Below are 26,695 nucleotides of genomic sequence, written 5' to 3'. Positions count from 1 at the left end.
GTCCCTTTAGCCTAATTGATTTTAATTTCTCCTCCAGGGATCCTCACGCCATTGCATAGTTAATAGCACATTATGAGTATATCTTCGACATATGTATGTTTTTCCTGTACCTCACGTTGCTATGCAGCTCTAAGTAGGTCGTCGAGTTTCCACCCTTTGTAACAGAAGCTCCGTGAGTGTGAATTACCTTTTATGCAATCCCGGAGCCTAGATTTATGTATGTGTGGCATAGTTGAATAAATGAGCAAGCTAGCAAGCGGGTTGGTGAATGATGGCTTCCAGTTTGCCAACAGTTTCCAAAGACTTCATCTACTAAACACTTAATTCCAAAGTGTTGTGATTCTCACTACAGAGGAAGAAAGATGCCCAGAGTGGCTGAAATCAGATTCTGTAGTCAGTGTGGTGGGATTGTTTCTGTTTGCGGATGGGCTAGCTGAGCTCTGGCCTAAATGTGGGCTCCTGTGAACTATTCCACAGCTGCCTCACCTATGGCCTCCCATAAACTTCTATAGAAAGAGTAGGGGCGCTCTAATCTTTTTTTTTTTTTTAAGATTTATTTATCATGTATACAGCATTCTGACTGTATATGTGACTGCAGGCCAGAAGAGGGCACCAGATCTCATTATAGATAGATATGAGCCACCCTGTGGTTGATGGGAATCGAACTCAGGACCTTTGGAAGAGCAGCCAGTGTTCTTAACCTCTGAGCCATCTCTCTAGCCCAGGCTAATCTTTTTGGATTGATTTTTAAATAGTTTTGAGACTTTAATTTCATACACAAGTACTGTATTTACATCATTTCCACACCTTTCTCTCTCTACTCCCTCTAGAATTGATGACTTCTTTTTTTAAATATATTTATTTATTTATGTATTTATTTATTTATTTTATGTAAGTACACTGTAGCTGTCTTCAGACACCCCAGAAGAGGGCATCAGATCTCATTACAGATGGTTGTGAGCCATCATGTGGTTGCTGGGATTTGAACTCAGGACCTTCAGAAGAGCAGTCGGCACTCTTAACCGCTGAGCCATCTCTCCAGCCTGAATTGATGACTTCTTATTGTTACACACACACACACACACACACACACACACACACACACACACACACAACCTCCATATGATGTTGGTCATATGTACATGTGTTTAGGGCTGACCATTGGATGACCCATCAGGGACCTCATCCCTGGAGGAAGCATACTGTCCCTCCGCAGCCATCGATTGTCTGTAGCTCTTCACAGAGTGGCAGGACACTTTAATTCTCCCCACTTGGTCCACATAGGCATGCCAACTGGTGTTGTTATGCAGAGGCCGTTTGAACAACCATATCGTGATTTCACTGACGTAGCTTCCCTGTCATAGCTAGAAGACACTGCAGCTGCAGCCGTCCTGATCTTCTGGCTCTTAGAAACTGCCTGCTCTTTTCTCTTCACGTTCTAATCTTGGATCCTATACATGAATTCTTATCCAGTACAGAAATCTGATATTAAGGTCACATTTGCTGTGGTAACCTTCTGTATAGGTTTAGCCTGGCTTGTCCCCAAAGCTGCATTTCCCCTGTGCCTCATAGGAATGTTCTGTCCAAAACCCATTCCATTCTGGCTAGAAAGAGGACCCTGGGCATTTATTGACGTGTACATGTGTGTGTGTGTGTATGTATGTGTGTGTTTCTATAATGGTGCTTTGATTAGCAATAGCAATACACTAGTTTTATAGCTTCCCCATTTGTTTAAAGAGCTCATTAGGGTGAGTTTATAAAAGTGTAATCCTGAACAGATTGCCAAGCAGAAAGAAAGTAGGTTAGAAAGTGGCGATATCCCATTTATAAATAACGTTTGGCAAATTAGCTAACTAGCAGTGTGGCGACTTTGCTTCCCCCCATCCCCATAGTAACCAGTACGGGCTTGGAAGTTGTCAATTAGCATTTTGTATTCATGAGATTTCCTAGCCTACCTTTTCATGGAGCAAGATAGCTGGACTGTTTCTACATGAACGTCGATAAAGATGGGCACACAGCTTTTCCTTCTGAGTTTACTTTTCCGTGGTTAACACAAGCAAGGAAACTTACAGAAGGAAGGAGCGTTTATTTGGGATTATGGTTCCAGAGGGCTAGGGTCCATAATGGCTGAGAAGAAGCAGCTGGCAGGCATGGCAGCAGAGTGTGATCAGCCAGCCACACACACACACACAAACACACACACACACACACACACAGAGCGAGAGAGAGAGAGAGACGCAGACAGACAGACACAGACACACAGACAGAGACAGGTAGACAGAGACACACAGACAGAGACAGACACACAGTGAGAAACAGATAGACAGACAGACAAACAGAGACAGGTAGACAGACACACAGAGGAAGACAGAGACAGAGAGAAACAGACAGACAGACAGAGACACAAAGAAAGAGACAGACACAGATACAGACAGACTGACAGACAGATACAGAGACAGAGAGAGACAGACACAGAGGTACACACAGAGAGACAGACAGACACAAAGACAGACAGACAGACTGACAAATACAGAGACACAGAGAGAGAGAGAGAGAGAGACAGACAGACAGACAGACAGACAGACAGACAGACACAGACAGACAGAACTGGAAGTGACTGGAGGATTTTTAACTCTCAAAGCAACGCCCCCATGACAACGCCTTCCTCCAGCGAAGCCACATTTCCCAAACCTATCTCAAACAGTGGCACCAACTGGGGACCCAAATCCTCCAGTATTGCAAGCTATGGGGAACATTCTTGTTTAAGCCACACTAACAGCCCCTGCTTGATGAACAGAGAGCTTTTTAAATACTTTCTTACGTTATATAGTGATTTGACTAATAATAACGACACGCTTTCATTGTAAACTTTCCACGTATAAGAAGAGTTCATTAGGGAAATTAATAAAAGCATCCGGAACATATTGCCAGATTGTCTTCCAGACAGACAGTCCAGTATGGAGGACAGTTGTACAGACTGACACAAAGAAAGATGATGGTATGGAGGCCCAGATGCGGATGTTGTGGGACACAGATGTTGTGGGACACATGATCACATCATTACTGAGAACCAGGAGAACAGGGGACGGTGGTGCTGCCCATGGGCTGCAAACATGATGGTCATGCCCAGGGTGCCAGCTAGGTCTTTGGCACCAGGGTTAGGATGCTATACAGAGGCCTAACTGCAGGATCACCCAGACTCTGAGCAGAGACAAGGTATCGGACATGAAAAGTGGTTCTTTTTAAAAAAAGCTCCTGTGATCTGCGCTACTGCGGGAAACCACGTTGGCTGGTGCAGCCATCTTCTGCTCTGGGCAAGGAGGCATCTTTTGCAGGGGAGTCTATGACTGCAGACTCTCAAGAATGAGAAACTGAGCTGGGTATGGTGGCACATGCCTTTAATCCCAGCACTCAGGAAACAGAGGCAGGCAGATTTCTGAGTTCGAGGCCAGCCTGGTCTACAAAGTGAGCTCCAGGACAGCCAGGGCTATACAGAGAAACCCTGTCTCGAAAAACCAAAAAAAAAAAAAAAAAAAAAAAAAAAAAAAAGAGAGAGAGAGAGAGAGAGAGAGAGAGAGAGAGAGAGAGAGAGAGAGAGAGAGAGAATGAGAAACTGAAGGCTTCTGTGCCAACTTGTTCCTCTCCCCCACTCCCCAAGAAACAGTCTAGACATGGAAGTATTGAAGAGAATCATTAAAAATTGTGATAAGGATGTTGAAGTGTAGAGCTCTTCACAGTTGATGGCTTCTGGCGGGTGTTGGGTGGGTGGGGAAGGACCCAGTTTTGTTTAACCGGCTGTCTGCTGGGAAGTTTGACCAGGATCCAATGTGGATATGGTCAATACAAATGTAACATTTTTTCTGTTATTTTTTTTTGAGGGGGGTTAGAGGGGATACAAGGGTGGGAGGGTGGACCTGGGAGGAATGGGAAGTGAGTGTGATCTGGGTTTATTGTATGGAATTCCAAAAATAATTAATAAAACAATATGTTGGGGGAATTGAAATTTATTATATCAATGTAAATTATAAATATATTTATTATATATTTTGGTTCATCTATCTGGTGTTCATTTTTATTGACAAGTAATGTATAAGTGTGTCTTTTCTCTGCAAAGGTTAACTTTGGGATTGTTTATTCAATAAGCCAGTTTCTGTGGAGCTTTTTATTGGTACCTATATTATAGATTGAGTTTTCATATATATCATATATATAATATATACACACAATTTTTTTTCTGGAGATTGTTGTTTGTTCCATTATTCCATTAACCCGCTCATCTCCCCTTGCATCTGTAACACAGTTTTCAATGACTTTTGATGTATTTGAGTATTTGTGGGGGGGACGCTATTCTGTGCATTCACCCTTCCATCACAAACCCTCTGATCTTTCCAGATCTGCATTCTTTCCAAACCAGTTTTACATTTCTTTCACTTTAAACCATGTGCATATATACACGCAGCACCCGTGCAACGGCTACCGTTGGAAATTCCATACGTGTTGAAATGTCTATCTAGGTCAGTTTAGGAAGCTCTGGCATGTCTGATCTCTATTCTTTCTGCCTAAGACCACTGTGGCCTCGAGATTCTTCAAGTCCAGCTTTGTGAATCTGAGTGAGTTTCAGGAAGCTTCCTCATATGGGTCCCATACATTTCCAGAGAAATGTTATTTATTTTATGGGCTTGTACATGTATGTAGTTTCGACTAAATCTTCATTTATATATAATTACTTGTTTTCATTTCATATTACATGTCAGTGTATATGTATTATTTATATAAAAATTTATAATTAAAATTTAAAAGCTGAAAAAAAAAATAGAAATCACTTCACAATGGATTATTGAAAAACAGGTTCTTCCTCTCAACTAAGAAAAAAAAAATGAGCAAACACAGGAAGGCGTGCTGAAACAGGTTCACCTACAGTTTGGCTTCATGAGTCCAGAGAAATCACAGAGGGACACCCTAGGGTTGTTTCAGATCCAAAGCTTGTTGAAAATATAAAGACAAAAGGCTTACTGTCCTCTGTCATCCCCGGTCTCAGGACCTGCTTGGGCATCTAGAGAGATGGGAATAGTGTCATTTCCACATTGACAGGAACAACGGAAAACAGGGACGAGTGTCACGCTGACAGCTGTCATTTTGAGTCGCTCAGAGAGCCTGATTTTGAGCAAGCAGAGCTGAGGAGACACTGCAGGTGTCTGTGGGGAGAGGGATAACACGTGTTTGATGACCTAGGAGAGAAGCTGTAGACTGGAGAGAGATCCCAGGAAGAGAACCCAGCGTGAGTCCTTTTTTCCATCTTGGAAGATGGAGATCAACCATGAGTTCGAGCACCAGCTGAGTTGTGAAAGGGATTTTGATAATATTTGACCAACTTGAAAAATCAGCTTCTTAACCCTTGAGAGCCCGGGGAGGGCGGTGGAATACAAGTATAAATGAGGCAGGAGGACAGACTAACCCCAGAAAAAAATAAATGCTCATGTCTTTTCTGGATGTTATGCAGAGTTGGGGGAATCCAGGCACTGCCTTCCCTTTACGCTCTAGTTAAGGTTCTTTCCAGCTGTCACCAGGGCAGTCGTCAACTGTCACAGTACAGAAGGTATCAGTCAGCACACAGGCAGGCTTATCATAAGGTTAGTGGTTGTCTCCAGGGATTCTGGGGCTACTTTAGGTCCAACTATTTTTACTCTGTCCCCTTAGAGCAGATTTGAGGTCTCCAGGCAGCTTGCTCTCACAGCCTCGTAATATGGGAACCATTGGGTTAACTCAGCCAAGGCTTTGTTGGAGGAAGTATGTCATTGTGGGGGCGGGCTTTGAGGATTCCTATGCTCAAGCTATGCCCTATGTGGCACGCAGTCCCCTTCTGCAGCCTTTGGATCAAGATGTAGGACTCTCAGCTTCTTCTCTAGCACCATGTCTGCTTGCATGCTGCCATGCTCCCACCATGATGATAATGGACTGAACCTCTGAAACTTTAAGCCAGCCCCATTTACAGGTTTTCCTTTATAAGAGTTGCCTTGATCATGGTGTCTCTTCAAAGCACTAGAAACCCTAAGACATTAAGAAAACCAACAACCCAGTTTTAAAAATGGGGTACAGATCTAAACAGAATTCCCCAAAGAGGAAACTCAAATGGCTGAGAGACACTTAAATGTTCATCATCTTTAGCCATCAGGGAAGTGCAAATCAAACCCAGAAAGACAAACATGCTATGTATTCACTTATATGTGGATATTAGCTGTGAAGGCAATGATAATCAACCACAGAAGGTATGTGTAGAGTGACAGACTAGAGGGAACAACAGAAAGGTCTCATTAGGAAATGGAAATAGAACTGATATTTATGGATGGATGGGGGTGGGGTCTGGAATGAGAGGATCAAACCAGTAGGGATGGGGAGAGGGCAGGGGGAGTGGGAGAGTATATGGGAGAGACATCTAAAATTAAAGGGCATTTGAGAGTTAGTATAAAAGCTTAATACAATAGAAACCTCCTACAGTGCATACATATGTGGAGGTGACCTAAATTAATTGCCAAATAATGGGGGAGATAGGAAGGAAGGGAGGAAGGAAGGGAGGGAGGGAGGGAGGGAGGGAGGGAGGGAGGGAGGGAGGGAGGGAAGGAAGGAAGGAAGGAAGGAAGGAAGGAAGGAAGGAAGGAAGGAAGGAAGGAAGGAAGGAAAGAAAGAAGAGGTCTGGAGAGATGGCTCAGTGGTTAAGAGCACTGACTGCTCTTCCAGAGGACCTGAGTTCAATTCTCAGTGCCTCCCAATCATCTGTAATGGGATCAGATGCCCTCTTCTGGTGTGTCTGAAGACAGAACAGTGTACTCATATATAATAAATAAATCTGTTTAAAAGAAAAGAAAGAAAGGATATAAACTTAGCCACAAAGGAAGAAAGAATATAAACTTAGACACTAGGATGAAGGTTAACAACAAAATTGTCATTTGTTCTGATTACAAATAACGGCCGTTACTTGGTGACAATTTGGTGTGACTCTTGTGTGTGTGCTTTTGTTGGTAGTGGTGCTGTTTTCCTTTTTGGGTGTTATTGTATTTTGCTTTCTAGGGTTTGTTGTATTGTTTTTTTGGAGGGGGTTGTATTTTGAGAAAGAGCTTAAAGTCGGGTGGAGAGAGAGAAGAGTAGACTCTGATTACTGTCTGGCGGAGGGGAGAATCAAAATATAGCTAAATGTAAAAATGGTTTTCAATTTAAAAAATTGAAAAAGATCAAGGAGGGGTCAGAGGAAGGAAAAGGAAGTGTGAAATGATGTGATCTTTAAAAAAATCACAAATAATTAAAATCTTAATTCATTTGCATGGTTTATTTATTTATTTTTCTGAGCTAGAGTGGTATTTTACTTCCAGCACTAGGAAAAAAATAATTGACAATCCTTTTGCAGTGAGAATGCTCCATAGTTTGTTTCGCTATATGAGGAATATAATTCAATTGTTCAAGGAGTAACACTTGGCCCTTGGTTGCCTTCGGGTTTTTGTTTTTGTTTTTTTTTTTTTTGTTGTTTTTTTTTTTGGTTTGGGTTTTTTTTTTTTTTTTTTTTTTTGGTTTTGGTTTATAGCTGCAGCCCCGGGAAATGTATTCTGCATAAAAAAAAAAAGATCTAAAACTCTCCCATGGCCCTCACTTCTTATAGAGTTTGATTTTTTTTCTTTTAAAGGGGAAAAAGAAAAAGCCCCACCCCCACCCCGCCAAAGCCAGTCACTACCTAAACAAAATCTACTGCTAGGTGAGTTTCCCAAGCGAGTGCTCCCATCTGAAAGTGTGTGCTCCCCCTTCCTTTGATGAAATCTTTACCCCGGTGCTGGGGTCAGTGGCTGGCGCCTTTGAGAGGTAATTACAAATGGTTTTAGAGTCTTTATAAAAACAGGCCCAAGGGAACAGGGAACCCTTCAGCCATACACGATGTCACACGATGTCAAGGCATGTGTCAGCAGCCGAGCCCTCACCCAACACCAACTGGCTGGTGTCTCACCTTGGTATATCCCTGGGGCTATTTACAAGGGCAGTGTATAGGGAGGTTGGTGATAGTAGCATTCTCAATAGCTCAAGACAAAGGACAACCACCACCCACTCAGCTCCACTTTTTTTTTTTCCCAAGATTTATTTATTATTATATCTAAGTACACTGTAGCTATCTTCAGATGCACCAGAAGAGGGCGTCAGATCTCACTATGGATGGTTGAGAGCCACCATGTGGTTGCTGGGATTTGAACTCAGGACCTTCGGAAGAGCAGACGGTGCTCTTAACCACTGAGCCATCTCTCCAGCCCCTCAGCTCCACTTTTGATGCCAACCCCTCCTAACACACTCATTCTTAGGTGGGGAAAAATGATCCCAGCCTCTGTCATCCTACACCACAAACGTGAGCTGCATGTAAAAACTCAGCACTACTTTCTCTTCTGGCAACGGAGACTGCGAACACGGATGAGGGCTTCTGGTGTTTGTCTAAGCCCCCAGGAAGCAGGCTCTGGCTGCCCTTTGCAGAGCCGGAGAGCAGGGGAAGCAGGGGTGCAGTGGCTGGATGTCACGGCACGGAAAAAGATGCTAAGCACACATTCAGTCCAACTGGGCATCAGCTACCTACCACCCTTTCCTGGAGCAAAAGAAACTAAATTCATTTGACTCAATTCCATCAGCAGGCATTTGGCAGACCAGCCTGGGTTCCCGTACCACCTTGTGATCGGTGATAAGAAAAGGCGGTCACTGGAGAAGTGTGATCAAACTGGTCATCAACAGAGTTCAAGAAGGACGAGAGTGGCTTGGGGTGGTAATTGCTTGGCACCCCTTTGACTACTTCAACTCCATAGACACAAGGAAAAGCTGGCCTCTCTCCCTGATTCCTCCAGACTTCTGTTTGGGAACCCTGACTTAAACTGTGCTTTCTAATGAGTGATGGAGCAAATAAAGCCTTTCTTGGCTTTCCCCCCTCATTCAGGACTTGGAATTTTTCTTGTTTGCTGAGCCAAAAAGGAAGGCAAGGATTCTTCCAGGAATCGAGAAATGGCTTCCTGGATTCTTAGGATAAAGTGTCCCAGCGATGATTGACACATCTACACCCCCCCCCCCACACACACACACACACTCACAACACTGGGTAGGGGCCAGTAAATCCCATCAGCCCTTGGGTTGGGAAGGAAGGTGTCTGTGAAAGAAGACAGGCAGCGGTGGCCTGCAAACCAGCAGGGAAGGCTGCGGTGGTGAAACCCTTGCACTTGCGGAAACCCGAAGCAAAACCCTTGTCCTTTGTCTGTGAAAGGGATAACAAGAACTCCGAGTTTGGCTTTCCACCGAGGTTTTGCAAGGCCAGAAGGCCTTTGGAACAACACTGAAGCCGTTTCCCAAGATGTAAGGAATTGCTGGGGTGAGAGTTAGCAGCTTCTTCCCGTTCCACGCTAGGAAGGCGCAAGGGGCACCCGCTGCTTGACTCAGGACTCAGCAGTGGGGTTCCAGGCACCTGTTCTGAACCTTTAGATGAAGGATTTGGTCTGCATGTGTTTCATTATGTGGAGGGTAAGAAAACCGTGTGGTTTGAGGGCGCTGTTCACAGCACCTTGCCTGTGTGAACGAAGCTAGCTGTGGATGTGACTGGAAACAGCATATAAACCCAAAGCCACCCACGGAAGCAGACAGACGTGGCGCAGTTATTCAAATATGACTTTTAATGCTTAAGGACCTTTTTTTTTTTTTTTCTTTATTTCGCCTGTTTTGCTTGCTGGTGTATCTGTGCACCACATGCGTGCAGTGCCTAAGAAGGCCAGAAGAGGGAGTTGGATCTCTGGAACTGGAGTTACAGGTGCCTCTTCAGGAGCCAAGCGTGCTATCAAATGCTGCCGCATCTCTTAAGCCCCAGATGTTAAATTTTTAATGAACTGATTAAAATGCTAAAGTCTCCAATGGAAACACGGACAGCATGTAATACCAAATGTGTTTCAGTATAGCTGGAATCCACAGAAAGACAGACAGAGAAATGTTCGTCATGGAAACATAGCAACAGAAATGAACCCTTTTGGAGGCTGAGCAGTAGACTTGATTCAGATGAGAAAAGAACTAGTGACCAGGGTAGACAGTCAATGGATGACACTTTCAGTAGATGCTTTGATAAAAGTCAGCCTAACTGAAGTATAAAAGGCAAAAACAATCAGGGGAGAAAAAGAAACACTGTAGAATTGTGCAACAGTATCAAATGATAGTAACTGGAACTGAGTGGAAGACATATTTAAAAACCACAATGACTGAGAACTTTCCAAAGCTAATAACAGCCGTCAACCATCATTTTAGGATGCTCAGAGAACAATAAGCAGGGTACATATCAAAGCTGACCATAGAGGCGGAAAAAAAAAAAGAAACTATTTTATAGCATAGTCAAAATATTGAAAACAAAAGATGGAAACTTACAAGGGTAACAAGAGAAAACAGATATTTTGGGAACTGACACCAGCCATCGGTAGCTGAAAGAACCAAAGCCTGCTGGGAGAGAATTCTGTGGCTGGAAGAACTACCTTTTGTGAACAAAGGAGACATGGTATTTTTAGGCAAACACAAAGTGAAAGAGAAACATTGGAGGCTTCTGGTGCTCTGATGGTCACCCTGACAACTAACCTTAAACTCACTCCGTCTCCTGACAAGGTTAATACCTGCACAGGAAGGGGCTTCCAGGGAGAACTATACAAATGGTAGAAACAAGTTCTTCAGAGAGAGGAATGTGGCGCCAGACAAACTCAGATGTACAGAAAGGAAAAGGGCTGGATGGATGATAACTGTAAGGGTTGTAAATAGCTAATTTTGCTTAAAGATGTCTGTCTAAAATTCACAGAAACATGTATTTATATCACATGTAAAAATAAAATAAACATCACATTAGCAAAAGGGCAAGGAGGGAGGAATTGGGAGCATGGATATAGAAGACCTGCGAATACTTTGGGGGCAATGGTATTTGGTACAAAGTCTGACTAATTCTAGATGCTACAGGAAAAACTGGGGCAACCAATCAAAGACAAGCAATGCAAACAAGAAATCGATAGTGAAAGTGAAGATGATATAGCCAAAAATAAATAAATAAATAAATAAATAAATAACCAGATGGATTAACCAAAAGAACCAGAGAGAGGGAAAAAGGAAATATTCACATTAAAATATGAACTGGGCGTGGTCGGCATGTGCCTTTAATCCCAGCACTCCAGGGATGGGGGGTGGTATTGTGCACTGTGTATTCAGAGGCTGGTTACTGTGCCCAGAGATGTGGTGGCAGTGCAGACACTGCCACCGTCAACATTCTTGTCTCAATGTTGTGTGAAAAAAATTGTCTTCCATCAGCTCTGGTTGGTTAATAAAGTGCTGATTAGCCAATAGCTGGGCAGGAGAGACTAAGACGGGACTTCTCATCTCAACGAGGGGATCTAGGACCAGAAAATGAGGGACTCACCCTAAGACGTTCACCTGGAACAGATCACCAGAGTCGTCATGAGGACACAGATGAAGGAGGCGGCCAGGGTAAGACCAAGATGTCAGGCAATGGGACGCGTGGCTGGGAAGTAGTGCTGGTCAGGTTAGCACCTAAAGCTTTAAGTAAAATACCAGGTCTCCGTGTCTCTGGGAGCAATAGAAAAGAAGCCTCCAAATTACTCTCCCACTCCAGAAGCAGAGGCTGGTGGATCTCTGTGAGTCTGAGGTCAGCCTGCTCTACGTAGCGAGTTCTATGATTGCTTGAACAAGTAAGGATTTGGAACCCTGCTCTTAATGGGAGGTTTTCTCACGGACTGAGTGTACGTCAGAGCATGGAGGTGGTGGTGCAGAGAAGTAAGGGACTATAGGAAGCAGCTCTGTATAATGGACTGTATTAATAAGCTATTGACAATCTATAGCATGCCTGGGGGGGGGAATCTCTAATAAAACAAACTCGAAATGATTTAAGCATCCAAACTGGAGTGAGCTCCTGCTGTGTGCGCAGGGAATGGAATTAGAGGCAAAACATGAAATGAGAAAATAAAATGGTTTTCATTTTTCCTCAGTAGACAAAGGAAGAACTGAGTAAACAGACAAGGCACTGAGAATATAGGGATTGTGCCATTTACATACACATCTGGGGGAGAGAATATAGGGATGTGTGATTTACATACACATCTGGGGGAGAGAATATAGGGATTGTGCCATCTACATACACATCTGGGGGAGAGAATATAGGGATTGTGCCATCTACATACACATCTGGGGGGAGAGAATATAGGGACTGTGCCATTTACATACACATTTGGGGGGAGGAACTTAAATTTAGTAACAGTGTGTGATCAAGAGTGAGAATGAAAATTGCATGCTTAAGAGGTAGAGAAAATTGGGAAAATGGAAGAGGAGGGTTGGCAAACAGCAATCATGGTACAGGAAACCCCCAAACCAGGTGGCTCGCTGTCACGGTGGGGCTGAGTAAACTCCATCATCAGAGCACACCGTCTGCCCTGTTACACGAGGTAAAAACCAGGCAAAGGCCTTGAAAGTGAGACACAAACACAGGCCGAGAGCTGTAGGGATGGGTCAATGGTTAGAGCACTGCCTGCTCTTGCAGACGACCTGGGTTCAGTTCCCAGTGCCCACATGGTGGCTCACAACCATCTGTAACTCCAGTCTCCGAAGATCTGTTGCCCTCTTCTGACCTCCCAGGCTATCAAGCGTGCGCATGGTCACATATGTTTAGACAGAACACCCACAGACATGAAACTTGAAAAGGGGGAGAAAACAGACTTGAAATTGAGGCAGGAAGGAGTGTGTGGCAGGGGAACACACTGAGTAGAAGCAAAGAAAAAAAGAAAGAAGAAGAAGAAACAGATCAGTGCGATGTTAATTGTGATTCAAATGCAATTTAAGTTACCAAAAGCAATTACCAAGTTTTAAAAAAGGACAGTGTAATGAGAAAGTTAGTCAGCAGAGAGTCTTTACATAATCCAGTGGTCAGAAATAAAGCAGCGTGGGCTGGAGAGATGGCTCTGCAGTTAGAAGCACTGGCTGCTCTTTCAAGAGGACCCTGGTTCCGTTCCCAGCACCCACGTGGTAGCTAACAAGCACCTGTAATTCTAGTTCCAGGGGATCAGAGCCCTCTTCTGGCTTCCAGGGCACTGGTTGTATGTGAGCACTCTATACTCAGAGGCAAAACAACTATACATGTATAATAAAAAGTAATTTTTTAAAAATGAAAATAATTTGCAAACATGCAAGGAGGAGATCACAAGACTGTTTATTGTTTGATGTTTTAATTTTTTTTTTCAAAACTTGATAGTTCAAGAATACAGTTAAGGTAACAATAAGAAGGACTTTGGAAGCACATAAATGATTTTTTTTTCATATATTCTTGTAAAGTAGAAATTAATCATACACTGGATTAGCCACATACAGGGAAGCTGTGATGAATCCCCAAAAGTAAAGATTGTTTTTTCCCTAGCATTCAAAACAAAAATCAACAATGGAAATGTCTTTAAAAATCTTTTCATTTATTGGGAAGTTGAAATTTCTCTGAAGAGGAACTCAAGATTGAAACCAAAAGTTATAAAAATAAAAGAAGAAAAAAAAAAAAAGACGTGACATCCAAACCTTGGGGACACAGCTAAAGGTATGTCATGGGAGAAATTGGAACTTTAAATCCTTCCATTTTAGCAACACAGAACATACATGTCCATACTAGCACAATATACTTGGAGAAATTTCACCTATTTTTTCTTGATTATCAGAAAACAACCAGAGCTCCATCTGTCCACCGGTCTCAGGGTCTCTTTCTGTGACTTTGTTTTTCTCTCTTATTAGACTTTGCTTCACTGTCACAGTGAGAATGAATAAAGCGCTCAAGAATTTGTCGGTCTGCAAGTGAAAAAGAGTAGAGGTTTCATATTTCATTATGAATCAGCCATATCCTGGGAGGAAGCAAATATCTGGCTATCCACACTCCCTCTGTAGACCAGGCTGGCCTTGAACTCATAGAGATCTGCCCGCCTCTGCCTTCCAAGTGCAGGGATTAAAGGTGTGCACTGCTACCTCCCTCAATGCCCCTCGTGTCTTTGTCTCTCGTTTCTGGATGCAGATCCAAGTACTTACCTTGCTTCATGCAAAAGACTAAGCATACCGTGTGTGTGATGTCACATATTAATGTGTGACGTTAATTAAATAGCAACCACCTTTATCGAGTGCACAGTATTCTACAGTGATGAGGAAAACTGGGACCTGCCCTGAACTTTGTAGACAGACATCAGGGCTGTTTTCTTCCCAGCCAGCATCGGTAGGCTTTGCTATCTTGAGCTGTAACTGTGCACCTTTGGGAAGCTCTTCAGTCTGGCCTCTAGCTCCTCATCTATGAAGCAGAGTCCTGTGTGATTCTGAAGAGCCGTAGCTGTCCAATCTTGATAACATTCATATAGAGTGGGACTGTCAAACTCTGAATTCCCAGAACTGTCATTGGGCATTCGTCCTCTTGCTCAATGTCACAAATGCCAGCAGAAGCTGGTAGATCAAGGCCGTGTGTGTGTGTGTGTGTTAAGAAAAATTATTTCTATCAAACATAACTAGTCCACCAAGGACCAACATACCATAAATTTCTTCCACCTTAACTTTTATGCAAAAGAATTCAATATTTTTGATTAATTTATTTAAAGTATATGAGTGCTCTCATATGTATATGTAACCTACATGCCAGAGAAGAGCATCAGACCCCATTACAGATGGTTTTAAGCCACCATGTCGTTGCTGGGAATTGAACTCAGGACCTCTGAAAGAACCACCAATGCTCTTATTGGCTGAGCTATCATCTCTCCAGCCCAGAATTCTAAATTTTTAATTGCCCTACCTGGTAAAACAGTTTATGGGGAAGCCCTCCTGCTGATTTCCCAGAATTTGATGGCCAGGAGCAGCTTACTCCTCCCTTCCTTTCCTTCTTGCCCCTTTTCCAGTCAGGAGTGGGGTGTGAGCTTGAACCACAGCCATGGAGGAACTGCCAGATTCCCCTTGTAGTAGGGATGAGAGACAGAGGCCAGCTTGGCCTTACTAGTTTGGGTCATGGCCTCCACTTTTTATAAAACCAATCGCCTTGCCAGGCTACTTTTGCTTTGTGCTTGGTTCTTTGTGTGATACCCTAGTAAGTCTTTTTCAACAGTGTGTAAGTGGGTATTCTGTGTCTTCTATTATCGCATTTATTTGAGTGATTCCTTCTCTGCCTTGTACCTCCCTTGATCCCAGCCTTTCCCTTTAAAACTCAGCTGTGCCTCCCACAGAATCAAATGCGCCCGACCTTAGGTGCAATGTGTGACAGTTGACTTTCGTACACAGGCGAGTCACACCCATTGGGAGACAAGTTTAATCCCAGCACCTAGAAGGTCCTTCTCAATGCTTCTCAGCCAATGCTGTTGGCCCAAGGCAGCCTCTGGTCTGGTTTCTTTCACCAGGGATGAAATTTGCCTGCTATGAACCTTCAAATGAATTTAACCACACAGAGGTTCATCTTTAAAGTTTGGATTTTTTTGTTTGGCATCTTTTGAGTTTGGGCACCTGGTTTTGTACATCAGGAGTGAGTTCCCTTTTACTGCCAGATGTTAAAACATCACACTTCATCCATTTTCCCAATGATAGGAATGGGGACTGTCTTAGTCGCAGTTTCTATTCCTGCACAAAATGTCATGACCAAGAAGCAAGTTGGAGAGGAAAGGGTTTATTCGGCTTACACTTCCATATTGCTGTTCATCACTAAAGGAAGTCAGGACTGGAATTCAAGCAGGTCAGGAAGCAGGAGCTGATGCAGAGGCCATGGAGGGATGTTCCTTACTGGCTTGCTTCCCCTGGCTTGCTCAGCCTGCTCTCTTATAGAACCCAAGATCACCAGCTCAGTGATGGCACCATCCACAATGGGCCCTCCCCTCTTCATCACTAATTGAGAAACTGCCTTACAGTTGGATCTCATGGAGGCATTTCCTCAAGAGAGGCTCCTTTCTCTGTGATAACTCAGCTGTGTCAAGTTGACACAAAACCAGCCAGTACAGGGACCATTTCCAGTTCTGGGATATTAAGAATGAACTTGCTTAAATATTTTTATACAAGTTCTTTCATGGCTGTACACCTTCTTTTCCCGAGGGCCTATATCCAGAAATGAAATTTCTAAGTTGTGACATAGCATATATTTAACTTGGTAAGGGGCCTCCGGAGCTTTTCCCAAAGTGATTCCACTACTTGATATTCCCTTGCAATGTAGGAATTCTGAACGCTCGGTGTCATCACCAACTGTGGTCACCCACCTGCTCCTCATTCGGCTTGTAGTAGTTCTGAAGTTTATACTGAATAAGAAGCAGTAAGTGTCCTTCTCGTAACGCACACATGCAGATGGTAAGCCAAGCTGAGTACCTATTAGCCAAAAGAGATGGCCCAGTGTCCATCAAACAGCAGACAAGCTGCTCAAAAGGCCACCAGCTGTTCTCCAGCTGCTCTTGGCTATGATCCTGACAACTTGACTGGATTCAGCTATGCCTAGGACTACTGGAACACGGCTGTAAGTTTGTTGGGGTGCTTCCAGAGATGGTCAATCAGCTCATGGAAAGGCGAGTAAGGGTGGCACCTCAATGTGGGCGGCACTTTCAAAGGATGACTTGGATAAAAGAAATCCAAAGAAAAAGCAGTTTGCAGGTAAATGCCTCAGCCTGAGCCGATACGGTGTGTGTGTGTGTGTGTGTGTGTCTGCTGCAGCCATGCTGTGCTGACCTACTTGGCCTCCATGGAGTCCAAGATTCTCCAAAGAATGTCTGGGCTTAATGTGGTTCCTGATTGGGAGTGATGAACTTCCTAGCTTGGGCAGCCATCTTGCTCTCTATCTTGCTCCAGATAGCCATCATTGGACCATGCAGCCCCTACTATAGTAGCAATCTAATTAATCCCCCTTTGTACTAATATTCTGTTTCTGTTGTTCCGATTTGTGTCCTTTGGACTTTATGCCATTCCCTCTGCTGGAACAGCCCTGTCACTTCTTGATATGAGGACCACATTGGCCAGAGAACCCATCTCTCACCTGCTTTGGATCTAGGGCTAACAGCACCTCACACAGGCGCTCCCTAGAATCAAAGAGTTCTTCAATGATGCCGTGTGTCCTTATGCTTACATCACTGTCTTCAACACTGGACACTTGATAGGATGGGTTTGTTTTGATTTCTATTTGTATTAAGTTAGCATGCTAGACATACAATCAATGAAGTTTGCCGAGTGGGTAAAGACATGCATTCTTTTAAAAATAAATTTATGTTTATGGGTGTTCTGCCTGCATGTGTGTCTGCGCACCACGTGCATGCAGTACCCATAGAGGTCAGAATAGGATGTCAGATCCCCTGGAACTGGAGTTATAGATGCTTTGGAGCTGCCAGATGGATGCTGGGAATTTAACCCGGATCCTCTGAAGAGCAGCCAGGGCTCTCAACCACTGGGTATCCTTCCAGCCCCAATCTATGCATTCTGAAATACAGCCTTGGGAGAAATACATTGTGCATTTTATGTTGGAAAAATAAGGGGTCATAGCTTGAAAAGACATGCAGAAAACCAGGTTCAAGATAATTCTATTGCTCAAGTGGGAGGAGAGCGGGTAGATGAGAGTGTACCAGCAGATAGCATATGCATGAGCCCTCAGCTCCTGAATAAAAAAAACCCAGGGACAAAAAGAATTCTGAACATAGACTGTCCACTAAGGACTCAGTCTCAAGCATCTTGAGATAGAAACAAACTCAATGTGGCATCCTTAAGCATCCTTATCCCAAAAGGCTCAGAACTCAACATGTTTCAGATAAAGTCTCTTGGGTTTGGGAATACGGGCACATACATGGTGAGGTCTCTAGGAGATTGGATCCAAGTCCAAACACAGAACTCGCTTCCCTTTTGAATCCACCGGGTATCCACCAGCCAGGGATAATTGCGCTCAACATTTTCTTCATGCCTGTGCTTTGACTGTGACTCTTGGTGTGAAGTAAGGTGTGGAATCTTTCACTTGTGGTCCCCTGGGTGCTCGAAGGGTTTCAGATTTCACTGTAGAGATGTTTGTACCAAACGGTGCCAACAGAGATTTCATGGACACTGAGGCCGGCTCTCAGCGCCTTTCTAGGCTTCAGTTCACAGCCCCCCCCCTTCCCCCTCTCCCTTCCTCAGCCTGCCTGCTCTTCACCCTGACTGGGGTGTTACTTAGGTGGGAAGACTAATGTCTCTCCCCTCCCCTCTCCTCCCCTCCCCTCCTTGTCTCTCTTTTCTTATACCTCTCCTCCCTCCCTCCCTCCCTCCCTCTCTGTCTTTCTCTTTCCATCAAAATATCACAGCTCTGGTTTATTCCTCAAAAGCTACTTATGCAAGATAATCCAATGTGAAGCCAGTAACAACTGAGTCTGAGACATCTCGGGTCTCTCTGGTCTGAAAGCCAGCTGAACCCCCGCTGTGGAAATGCTTCTGACATCATCCACAGCTGACAGGCACTCCTATCATCCCTGACACTAGGAGATGACAAGAGGTTGGCTGCATAAAAGCTTTAAGGGAACCTCCTGCTTGCCAGTTGCCCCCTCCCCCATAGCTGAACTCATGGATGAGGGCATCAAAGCAGAAAGGACAGAGTGGCTTCTTCCGTAGTCCAGCAAAGCTCTGGGTCATGTGCCTTCTGGTACCTGCCCTCCAGTGCATCCCTGGGGCACCAAGAAGAAACTGTTGGTTTGCTGGGGCATCTGGAAGAGGTGATCCTGACTGGCTAGATAAATCTCACTGACTAGAGAGTTCATCTTCCCTGGCGAGAACAGATGCCAAGTTAACAGCAGTTAGCAGAGGAGTCTCTGGCTTTTAGACTTGGGGATCAAGGCCAAGATTGCTCACGTACAGAGCGTAGGAAACCAGACTGTGTCTAGTGTGATGGCTGCATCTGATATGACCAGTCTTTGGTCCCTGGGAAGATGTCAGCTGCTTCTGCAGGAAGCAAAATGACTCCTTCTGTGGGGCCAAGGGACTCGGCTCCTAAAGGTCCAATGAGCCCTTGCAAACGCAGAGGGTGATTTTACACATTTTGTACCAAAACTGGTGAAGAGAACAGGCAGGCAGCCTGGCTCTGCTGGTGGGCCTCTGGCTTCTGCTGCATCTTCAGGAACTTTCAAGCAGCAGGCTTCCGGCAGCCTCTTGGTTCTTCCTGAAGAGACAGCCTGGCCCCGAGGCATCTGTTGAAAGGAATGAGGGTCCCAGGAGGAAACAGACTTCTGCTTTCTTAGGAGGCAAAGCAGCTGCTTGGCCCCAACACCCAACATCCAGGCACTTGTTTCTCCTTCTTGGGATGTGTGTGTTCTTAAGTGTGTGTACGCGTTCATGCTTGTGTGTGCATGTGTGCCTGTGTGTTTGTGAGCTTGAGTGTGTGTTCATATGTGCATGTGTGTGCATACATGTGTGCATGCGGGTTTGTGAGTGAGCGTGTGTGTGTGTGTGTGTGTGTGTGTGTAGGGTGTTTTCCAGTCTTAAAGAAGTATAAAGGGCTAAAGCAGTGGCTCAGTGGGTAAAACCACATACTTTTTTCTGCAAACATAGGAGCGTGAGTTTGAATTCCCATTGCCCATATAAAAAAGCCAGGGATGGTTTCAAGTGCCTACAATCCCAGCACTGGGAAGCAGAGATAAATGGACCCCAAGGAGCTTGCCAGTCAGCCAACCCAGCGAAACGCTGAGCTTCTGATTCAAGATTGAAGAAGAGCAAGAAGGAAAGTGAAAATTTAGACACCCAGTGATGATGGCCTCCTCCGGCTTCCATGTGCAAGCACACAGTAGGGGCTTCAGTCTTGTTTGGAGCAGGAGACCTCAGGGGCAGGGTAGGGGTGGAATTCGTTTTAGAGTAAGCTCTGTGGCAGAGGAGATGGGGACGGATGAGGAGCGGTGGTGACTGGGGTGATGGGACACAGAGAAGGGTAAGGTGGAAGGAAGAGAACAGCTGAGGAGCCGCTGAGCAACTGGAAGCACAAGCCTGGGCACAGAAAAGGACATAGCTGGGGCTCACACACCACCTTGTGCAGTGTCCAGGAGCCATCTTAGGGAGCACAAAAATATTCGACCTTCTTCCTATGTTTCTCTTACTTCCTTCTTGAAGCTAGAGTGTTCTGCAGTGGTCACAGCACATCTGTGCACAGAAATTCACTTTATGTGGATGCTGGCACTTACGCTGGGTTGTGAACACACACACACACACACACACACACACACACACACACACACACACAGGCTGACAGGCAGCTCTGGGAAAGGCTGCTTTTCCCTCCTCAGGCTTGTTTGTTCTCTTGTTGACTTTCTCAGATGACCGTACATCCCAAAGGTGCTCCCGATCAGCCCGTTACACTCCACCCCGTGTGTGAGTGGGTGTGAACTACAGGGATCCTTGTGTGTGAACAGCCTGACACTAAAAAACGTACAGCCAGACAGGAAATAGAGAGTAAACAAAACTCCTCAACAGCACAAAAGCCAACTTTTGTTAGAGAAACGGGAAGCCATCCTAGCACACATAGCTCAACCACCGGCCAATCGAGAGGAGACACCTAACACTTAGAGCTATGTGAACAAGCAGAAATGGAGTCTCTGGCGCGCCTTTTAGGAAAGTAAGTTTTCAACACGTTGAGATTTGCATGGCACTATGGGATTTTTTTTTCAAAGTAGTCTTTGTCTTTTGGGGTTTTGTTTGTTTTCTTGTTTTTCTATTTGACTCCAGCTGCCTCGAACAGCTTATTAGCAATAGGAACAGCATATTCAGAAAGGCATTCGCTATCCTGATGAACGTATGAAGTGGTGACCTCTTACCTTTGTAGGAAACACTTTGCAGGTAGTCCTGGACTTGGGAGGGCGTGAATGAGTCTAAGATTGTCAAGAAGTCCAGGCAGGCTTTCCCGTAGTCGCACTCGTACGTGGTCTGCTTCTTTGTGCGTTCCTCGTTCCGAATATAGCTAGACAGCACAGAGGGCACTGTAGTGGTACAGGGTGGGCAGCACAGGCTGTCAGCAAGCAGAGAACGGCTGTCGTTGTTCAAGCACACCCCTCACCCCCCAACCCCCTGCCCAGCCGGAAGTCTACTCAGCATCCTTACTGGGAGCTAGGAGACATGACCCAAAGGCTCGTGTGGTCGCCATTTTCAGGAGACCAGGTCTTCCTTCATGTCTTATGCACTTATACAGTGTATATAAGGTTTACCTTGCTTAAGAATAAATGGACTTTGTAAAGGTTTCGTTTTCATTCAGGACAACCCTGTGCATCCTCGGAGGGGCACGGGAAGAGACCCCTTTCCGGTGAGTGACCTAGGAAGCCTTAGGATGAGCACTTTAGCAAGCATTTGCTGTTCAGACTAGAAGCAGTCACAGACACAGGCAACCCCAACCACTCATATTTGAGTTACGACTCAGTTAATGTGGATGCCGGGATCTGTGGGGCTATAATTTTAAAAAAAGGAAGACATGACGCTTTAAAAGGATGATTTTTTTTTTTAAAGTAAGCGGTCCAACTTTTGTAAAACACCAACACCTCAACTACTGTCCCCAGCTCCAGGTGCCCCCTTTAAGGACTCAAGTGTAAGGAACAGGCTGGAGAAGAGACCTCTGTGTTCTCTCTCCCTTGTGGAGAACATCAGAGTCTGGAAACTGCTTTAACTGAGAAAGAAAACTTAGGAGGCGTGACCAGTGGTTTCCATGGGACAGAAGATTTCTACTCATTAATCTCCTTCAAGAAACAGGATCAGTGGTTATACACTTAGGACGAAATCTCCCAGCTGTAAGAGGTTTCAAGCAGTTGGATTATCGGACAATGACGTCACCACCTTGGAGTGTGGAGCATTGCCCTACGTGATATGCAAAGATGGGCCACCCCTCTTTGTAACCACTTGAATTCACACATGACCCAAGGCTCTAGACGGGAAGTCTGTGTTCTCCTTTCACCATGCAGGCCTGGGGTATTGAACTTAGGTCATCAGGCTTGGCTGCAAGCACCTTTATCTGCTAAGCCCATCTAGTTATTTTCTTAACAAGTGGCTTAGAGGTTGCCTGGTAACAGAAGTTTTTTAAAACATCCCTATCAAAAGGGATGGGAATCAGGATCATGAAAGAACACTCGCTCAGACAGCTAAACCTGAGGCTGTGTGGTGATAAGCCCAATGTGATTCACATCTAATCTCTGTCATTTCAGGACATCTCCTGACTCCATCATTGCTCTACCCGGGTACCCACAGTGCCATCTCTTTAAGGCATAAGCTGGCAGCCTTCTGGAATTTACTGTTCCTTCACCCCGAGGTTGGGAGCTATAGTAGCATGGACATTCTGTTATCAAAACTGTCTGCCAGGGACTTCTATGTCAATGAGTCCTGGAGCAAGGAGCCGGAGATGCCAAACCATAGTAGCAACCGCTGTTTCTAAAAAAACAAACCAAACCAAAAACCAAAACCAAAACAAATAAAAAAAAAAAACAACTGCTGTACAAACAGTGAATCTGCATGCTGGACATCAGCGTAGACCGGAGGTCCTAGGTGCCAGGGGCTGGAGATGGCTCAGCGATTAAGAGCACTGGTTGCTCTTGCAGAGGACATGTTCAATTTTCAGCACCAACGTGGTACCTCATAACCACCTGTAATTTCAGTCCCAGGGGATGCAAGGCCCTCTTCTGTTCTCAAGCACACATGTGATGCACAGATACACATGCAGATAAAACACCCTTACACATTAAAAATAAATAAATAAATAACTCCCAAAAGCCCCAGCTTCTATCTCACTCATCCCTCACCCCTGCACTTTAGTCTCTTTGTTTAATGGATGTTAGAGACAGACCCAAGTCCCCTCCTTGTCAGTTAACATTAAAACTCCTTCTTTTCAGAAGTCGGCGCCACGGCATTAGTTTCTGGCTTCAGGCCGAGAGCCCTGTGGGTTCCTATGCAGCTGTAATATCCGAAGGCTCACTTACCTAGACCCTGGGAGGCAACAGGCAGGCTTGCGTAGCACCCATATTTGAAACTAAAATCCTTCAATTCGGGAATCTGAGCTGGAATTTGGTAATTATATCGAAATTCAGTGTCCAGAGGCCGGGGAAGGAGCGATTTCCCGTCCTGGGACCTTGGAAATCTTTTCATGGTCTTCTTAGCTGGGGTGAGAAGGGAAGGCAACGGTTACCATGGTAAGCCATGTTGAGTGGCTTCTCCCTGAATTGTGCTTTGGCCAGTAGCTACAGTGCGCACCATTGTTTGGAGGTATAGTCGGTGTACTCTATGAGTGTTCCAACCAAGAAACTACTTCCCACTCTCAGACCTGGGATTAGATGCTCAACTCACCATAAGTAGTTTTAGAATGGCTAGATACTTGGGCGTTTGAGGTGAGTCCTTGGGAGCACAGTGCTGGGGACAGAAACCACTGGTGACCTTGCTCGGGCTGTACTTGGCCTTATCGAGGCAAACCAAAGGGAGAGATTTTGGGTATGGCCAACATGGCATACGAAAGATTCCCAGTTAAGTCAGAATGCCACGTTAACAGTGATGACTTTTTCTTTTCTTTTTTTAGTGTGACTATGCATAGATGCTCATTATCTGATACAGATCACAGTCCATTTTAACTGGGCAGTCTGCTGAGCTTCACGGCCCTACATGGAGTGGCATCTCACTCCTAGGAATGAGCTGGTCAAAGTGTGCCCCTTACTGACAGAGGGCCGAGGGGCATCGCTGTCATTACTGGACAATAGCATTATTATTTCTTTAAAGTATTTCCACTGGAATCCTCCATGATGTGGGCTCAGTTTTCCTCAGCCATACGTATGTATATATCATCTGGGTTTGCACTATTTGGCTCCTTCGGGCGTTTCTAAGGCAGGAGGTTGTGAATGAAAAGTAACTCTGACCTAGCCAGAAACTCCCGTCTTCCTTAAAGCATTGTGGTAATTCTCAGATGTATTTCCCCTTGTTAACCCTGACACTATTACCAGTCAATCATGCCAACCCCCAACCCCAGTAAGATGCTGGCTTCCATTAAGGTGAACACAAATTCCTGGAGTCTTCCATATTTTGCGTTCCATGGTAGAACAGCGATCACACCCGTTTTACATGCTGAGGTCCTAGGTTAGAGCCCCAGTGGAACCGTGATGAAAAAAAAAAGATTCTGGGCCATGTGTGAGGGCAGCCTGGTTTACACAGTGAGCTATAGGGTAGCTAACCAGGGGTCTCAAAAACAAAACAAACCAAGGCTCTGAAGAAAGGCGCGATCTAAAAGCAAATATAGATGACCATTCAAAGTCATCAGCACTGCCAAGACCCAGACTATAACAAGAGGGAACTGGTTTTGCGCTCTTCATTCGCTGTTGCAATTCATCAAAGCCAAGTTCTCCAAGCCTGAGTGTGCAAACAGCCAGTTTTTCGTGCTTCTTTTCATTTGCTTTAGCTTACCAGCAAGCACTCAAAAGAAGTCTTTGCCTGTACATGGGGCGGTGATGATTGGCTTACATGGAGCAGAGTAGCAACTCAAGCCTTTAAAAACTATAAAGAACACTAAGGTGCTTTCCTGTGGCCCCGGTATCTCTGTGCAGACAGCACTGTCCTTTGATCTCACCACCATCTAAACCCTGAAAAATAGTGTTTTCCATACTCTCCATCATTCAGCAAGTATATCCCAAACTCCACCTGGCTACCAAGCCTTCTGCTGGCCATGAGTGAACATGGCCTGTGAAGAAGGGACCTTACCCTAAATATGAAAGATCAAAACAAAAAAAAACAGCAAAAGATAAGAGCTGGTGATAAGAGGGTCTGGGAAGATGCTCAGCTGTTAAGAGTTCTCACTGCTCTTGCAGAGGACCCAAGTTGGCTCCTAACACCCAGGCCAGGTGACTCATAACCGCCTGTAATGCCAGCTTCGGGGACACCCAACATCTCTAGCCTCTACCCTCTGAGGGCTCCAAGACCCTCAGCAGATATCCCTGTATCCGGGACCCACGGGCCTCCAGCACCGTGAGCAAACCCATTGTTTATAAATTACTCACTGTGCTAGTCAGCCGTAATAACGGGTGAGCCAATTCCTGACAACAATTTGCAGGAGAAGGGACTTATTTTGTGCTGTCATTTTTCAGAGGTTTTGACTTATAGTCAGCCGGATCTGTTGTTGCTGGGCCTTGGGAGGGCAGAGAATAATGACAGAGAGGGCAGGGTGGAGCCAAGATTCTCGCCCATCCCCCAGAAGGCAGGAAACAGAGAGGGCATGGGTCCGGATAAGATCTGCCTTTCAAAGACCCACGCGGATTGATCCTACCTCCTCCAGCCAGGCCTCTACCTCCTAAGCTTCAATTACTTCTCAAAATAACGCCACCCACTGGGGACCAAGCCTTCAACATAGGAGCTGTACTGATATTCACATCCAACAATGCCCACATAGCAGTATTCTGCTGCAGTAGAAAACACAGGCCTTCCCTTTTTTTAAAAAAGAGAAAGAACTGATATATAAATCGCTTCATTGTAATGAACTCAGACAAAAAAACATCTCTCATTGATGTAGCTACTCAAATGTTCTGCACAGTCCGACTTTTCTTCACTCATGGTATTCTCTGCAAAGCTGAATCAAAGGACTCAAGAAGGTAAGGGTGAGACGCTGAATTGGGAAAAGAGAGAGACCACCAGCCAAGAAGATCTCCAAGAGACCACCAGCCAAGAAGATCTCGACCCTTCTCACCATCGCCACTCTTGGAATCCCAGTGGTCTTGTGCTTAGCTCTCTGATTCTACAAGTACTCTCTCCTAAGCATGATCCCTGATCACTCATTTAAGTCAGCTGCCAGCTAAAAAGGCCTTTCTCTGGACTTGGTTCTGCCTGGCTAATTCCCCATCACCCACTGGGACTGGAGAGGGAGGTCTGGTTTTCTTTTCCCTCCCCCCTCCTTACCCTCCTCCTGTTCCCCACTGCCTTTCTCTTCCCTCTTACCCCTCCCCCCAACCCTGGCCCCAAGTTGCTCTTCTCTTTGCTTTCTCCTTGCTTAGCGTTTTTTTTTGAGACAGTCAGCTACAGCAGTAATTAATCTCAACCGGGGGTTTCTTCCCTGCCTTAATCATTCAGTTCCCAGATAAACAACACGAAACTTTTATATTTATAATAATCCAGATCTGGACAGATATCTACCCTCTATGCTATTATGTCCATTTCCCTGCCAATAACCCTGCAATATGACTTGCCATACTCTGCTTGGGTCACTCCTACTCTGACTAGCCAGCTCTCAAGGCCAGTTCTCACAATCTATGGTGTGCTTCTCCCCTCTCTCTCCCTCTCTCCTCTCCCCTCCCCTCCCCCTCTCCCCTCCCCTCCCCGTCTCCCTCGTGCCTCCCCAGGAACCAAAACTCCACCTACCTGTCTTCTGCCCAGCTCTAGGCTGTCAGCATCTTTATTCAACCAGTAGTTTTAAATGAAGAAGCAAGGTTACATAGCATCACTTGGTGTATGTAAGGATTTCCTCACCCCTGGGGCAACCAGACCTTAGGGGCTCATATTTAGCATTATAATTCATAGCAAAAGACCAAACCTCAACAGTCTTGTATACATGTCAGGTTGTCCATGTCTGAGTCCTGTTGCATTAGTGACCAAAGATTTACCACCAATCCTGGCTAATGGAAGTCTTTTTTTAGCCTCTACCTTCCATTGGAATAGATGTTCCTAGCAACATACATTTATTTAGTTGCTTGTTTGCTTT

At 45.0% G+C, this 26,695-nt stretch overlaps 1 protein-coding gene across 3 annotated transcripts in view; it reads right to left on the bottom strand.

The window, feature by feature from the left end:
- Nucleotides 1-13,359: 13,359 nt before the first annotated feature.
- Nucleotides 13,360-26,695, bottom strand: part of Tex26 (testis expressed 26) — a 30,435-nt gene continuing 17,099 nt past the window's right edge. For all 3 annotated transcript variants that reach the window (XM_021162779.2, XM_085836352.1, XM_021162783.2), the window contains 3 exons: nt 22,950-23,126; nt 20,811-20,972; nt 13,360-13,854 (listed from right to left, as the gene is read on the bottom strand). In XM_021162779.2, the coding sequence (XP_021018438.1) occupies nt 13,760-13,854; nt 20,811-20,972; nt 22,950-23,126 (434 nt within the window). In that variant the 3' untranslated portion in view covers nt 13,360-13,759. The remainder of the gene's footprint in view (nt 13,855-20,810; nt 20,973-22,949; nt 23,127-26,695) is intronic.

This window comes from Mus caroli, unplaced genomic scaffold (assembly GCF_978045245.1).
Source record: "Mus caroli unplaced genomic scaffold, Mus_caroli_1 scaffold_4, whole genome shotgun sequence".
In the NCBI taxonomy this organism is placed as follows: domain Eukaryota; kingdom Metazoa; phylum Chordata; class Mammalia; order Rodentia; family Muridae; genus Mus; species Mus caroli.
The sequence above is the reverse complement of the archived record's forward strand: the minus strand, read 5'-3'. Positions and strand labels throughout refer to the sequence as shown.